This window comes from Passer montanus, unplaced genomic scaffold (assembly GCF_014805655.1).
Source record: "Passer montanus isolate IOZ18808 unplaced genomic scaffold, ASM1480565v1 scaffold21, whole genome shotgun sequence".
In the NCBI taxonomy this organism is placed as follows: Eukaryota; Metazoa; Chordata; class Aves; order Passeriformes; family Passeridae; genus Passer; species Passer montanus.
In genome coordinates, this window is record NW_024366703.1 from 9632922 (window position 1) to 9635005 (window position 2084).

A 2084-nucleotide genomic window follows, 5' to 3' on the forward strand; every position below is an offset into this window, starting at 1 on the left:
GTGCCGGGGGAAGGGCATGTGACCGACGAAATCCCGCAGCCATGCTTCCCAAAAATAGCCCGCTGGCCCCCAGCAGTTGGGTGCCGCGTGGATTGCATTGCATGCGCTGCAGGCTGGGGCACCGTCCCCTCTCAGATGATTCAGGGCCCCGTGATGCTGCGGGCTCCAGGTACCCATTAGCACTCACAGCATTCCCAAACGCCACCACCACCTCCCTTCTCTGCTCTCCAGCCAGCTCCGGTCCCTGGCAGGCGGGTGAGACCCACGGAGCCCCACGGCAGGCAGGTCCCCACGCCCCAGCACATCTGTGGGGCGATGCTTCTCCCCAGCCGCTCCCACAGGGCTGCCGAGCGGAACAGACCGACCCGACCGGCCGGGCAGGAGCGGGGCTGGGTGCTGCGAGCCCAGCTCCGTGCTTCAGGTGCTGCTGTCACCGATGGAAGGGGCCAGGAGGGTGTTGGAGGTCACTTGTTGCCAGCCTGGTGCTAGTGGAGTCCACCCCGCCTACGCCCTCAAAATTCATGGACCCGAGATTGCAAATGACTTCTGGAAGTGCAAATCCTTGCCCTTCTCCAGGCTGGGTCAGGTCCTGCGCTCCCTCCTCCGGGCGCAGCTGCTCTTTCTCACCTCCCTGACTGCAAAACAAGGGAAAACAATCTGTAGTGTGCCCGGCCCTGACCCCAGCTCTGCAGGGATGGATATGGAGAGGGTGAGGGAGGCTGGTGCATCCTCTGCCTTCGATTTACTTTGAAAAAAATATTTTATTAATTGCTTTTAGTGTCTGAACCCAGAGAGAGCTTTCTGGGGGGCACTGCATAATAGAGGAGTAATTTGACATTAAACCGCTAGTGCTTCATGCCGAGGAGCCCCTTTGGAGCTCGGGGCTTGCCTGCAGTGCTGGCCCCATCGCCCCCAGCGCTGGGCGCAGCACGGGCTCCCCTGTCACGCTGGGTCCCTGAGCAGGGACAGACCCTCGGGCAGTGGCGGGAGGTGACACGGGGTGACAAGCGCCAGGGCAGGCTCGGCTGTGCCTCTGTGTCCTGGGGGCGGGTGCAGCTGGGCCCCCACCAGTGCCGCCAGCGCAGCCGCCCCTTTCCGCGGGGTCATTCCCCGCCGCGGAGCTGTAACGCACCCCGGGGCTGCTGAGCGGCGACCCGCCGGACGGACGGACGGACGGGCACAGCGCGGCGCGGGGAGGCGGCGGGGCATGGGGAAGCGCGGCCGGCCGCGGAGGGAGCCGCGGAGCGAGCCGCGGAGCGCAGGGGCGGCCGGCGGGGCCCGGTGCCCCCTCGGGGACATCTGCAACACGAGCCCCGCGGCGGGCATGGACACCTTCCTCTACAACGTGCAGGTGCTCCTGGAGGCCGCCAGCTACCTGGAGCGGATCGAGAAGGAGAATAAAAGTAAGTGCGGGCTGGCGGCCGTGGCCGCGCGTGTGCGTGACCGCCGGGCGGCCAAGGGGAGTGAGAAAAATAAACCAAACTTTCGGCTGGCTGCAGGGGCTGGCGACGCAGTGACAAAGGGCGCCGGGGCCGGCCTGCACCCCCCGCGGCAGAGGCGTGCGTGCGACCCCCGCCGCCACTGGGCAAAGCGGGCCCGGGGGAAAGTTTGGGATGGAGAGTGGAGCGGGACGGCGCGGGGAGGGGGGCGCATCTCCGGTTCTCGGGGACAGCGGGCTCGGAGCGGCACCGAGAGGAGCCGGGGGGGCGGCGGGCCCCGCGCGGAGCCAGAGCCGGTGGCGGAGCCGGAGCGGCGGGGGAGGAGGCGATGACACGTCCCCGCTCCCCCCGCCGGGGCATGGGCAGAGTCACGTAGGCAAGTGGCAGCGCTCGCCAGGTAGCCGGCGGGGAGGAGAGCAGAGGGCAGGGCAGAGCAGTGCAGTGCAGGGCAAACGTCCGGTGCGGGGCGGTGGCCAGCCGCGCCGCTAGCCTCCTGCTCCGCGGGCGCGGAGGGTGCGCGTAGCCCGCGGCTTTCCCCCGCGGAGCGGCCTGCCGAGCGGGCACGCGCGCTGCGCGGGCCGGCGGCGCCGCGAGGAAGAAGCGCTTCGGGAACAAAGGGGCGGCCGGGGCCCGCGGCGGAGCGCG

The 2084-nt window shown here is 69.2% G+C and overlaps 1 protein-coding gene across 1 annotated transcript in view; it reads left to right on the top strand.

Annotated features, from left to right (window-relative positions):
- Positions 1-1166: 1166 nt before the first annotated feature.
- The window catches only part of MXI1 (MAX interactor 1, dimerization protein), a 55290-nt gene continuing 54372 nt past the window's right edge, over positions 1167-2084 (top strand). Inside the window, exon 1 of the mRNA XM_039709119.1 lies at positions 1167-1403. Coding sequence (XP_039565053.1) covers positions 1208-1403 — 196 coding nt within the window. The 5' untranslated portion in view covers positions 1167-1207. The remainder of the gene's footprint in view (positions 1404-2084) is intronic.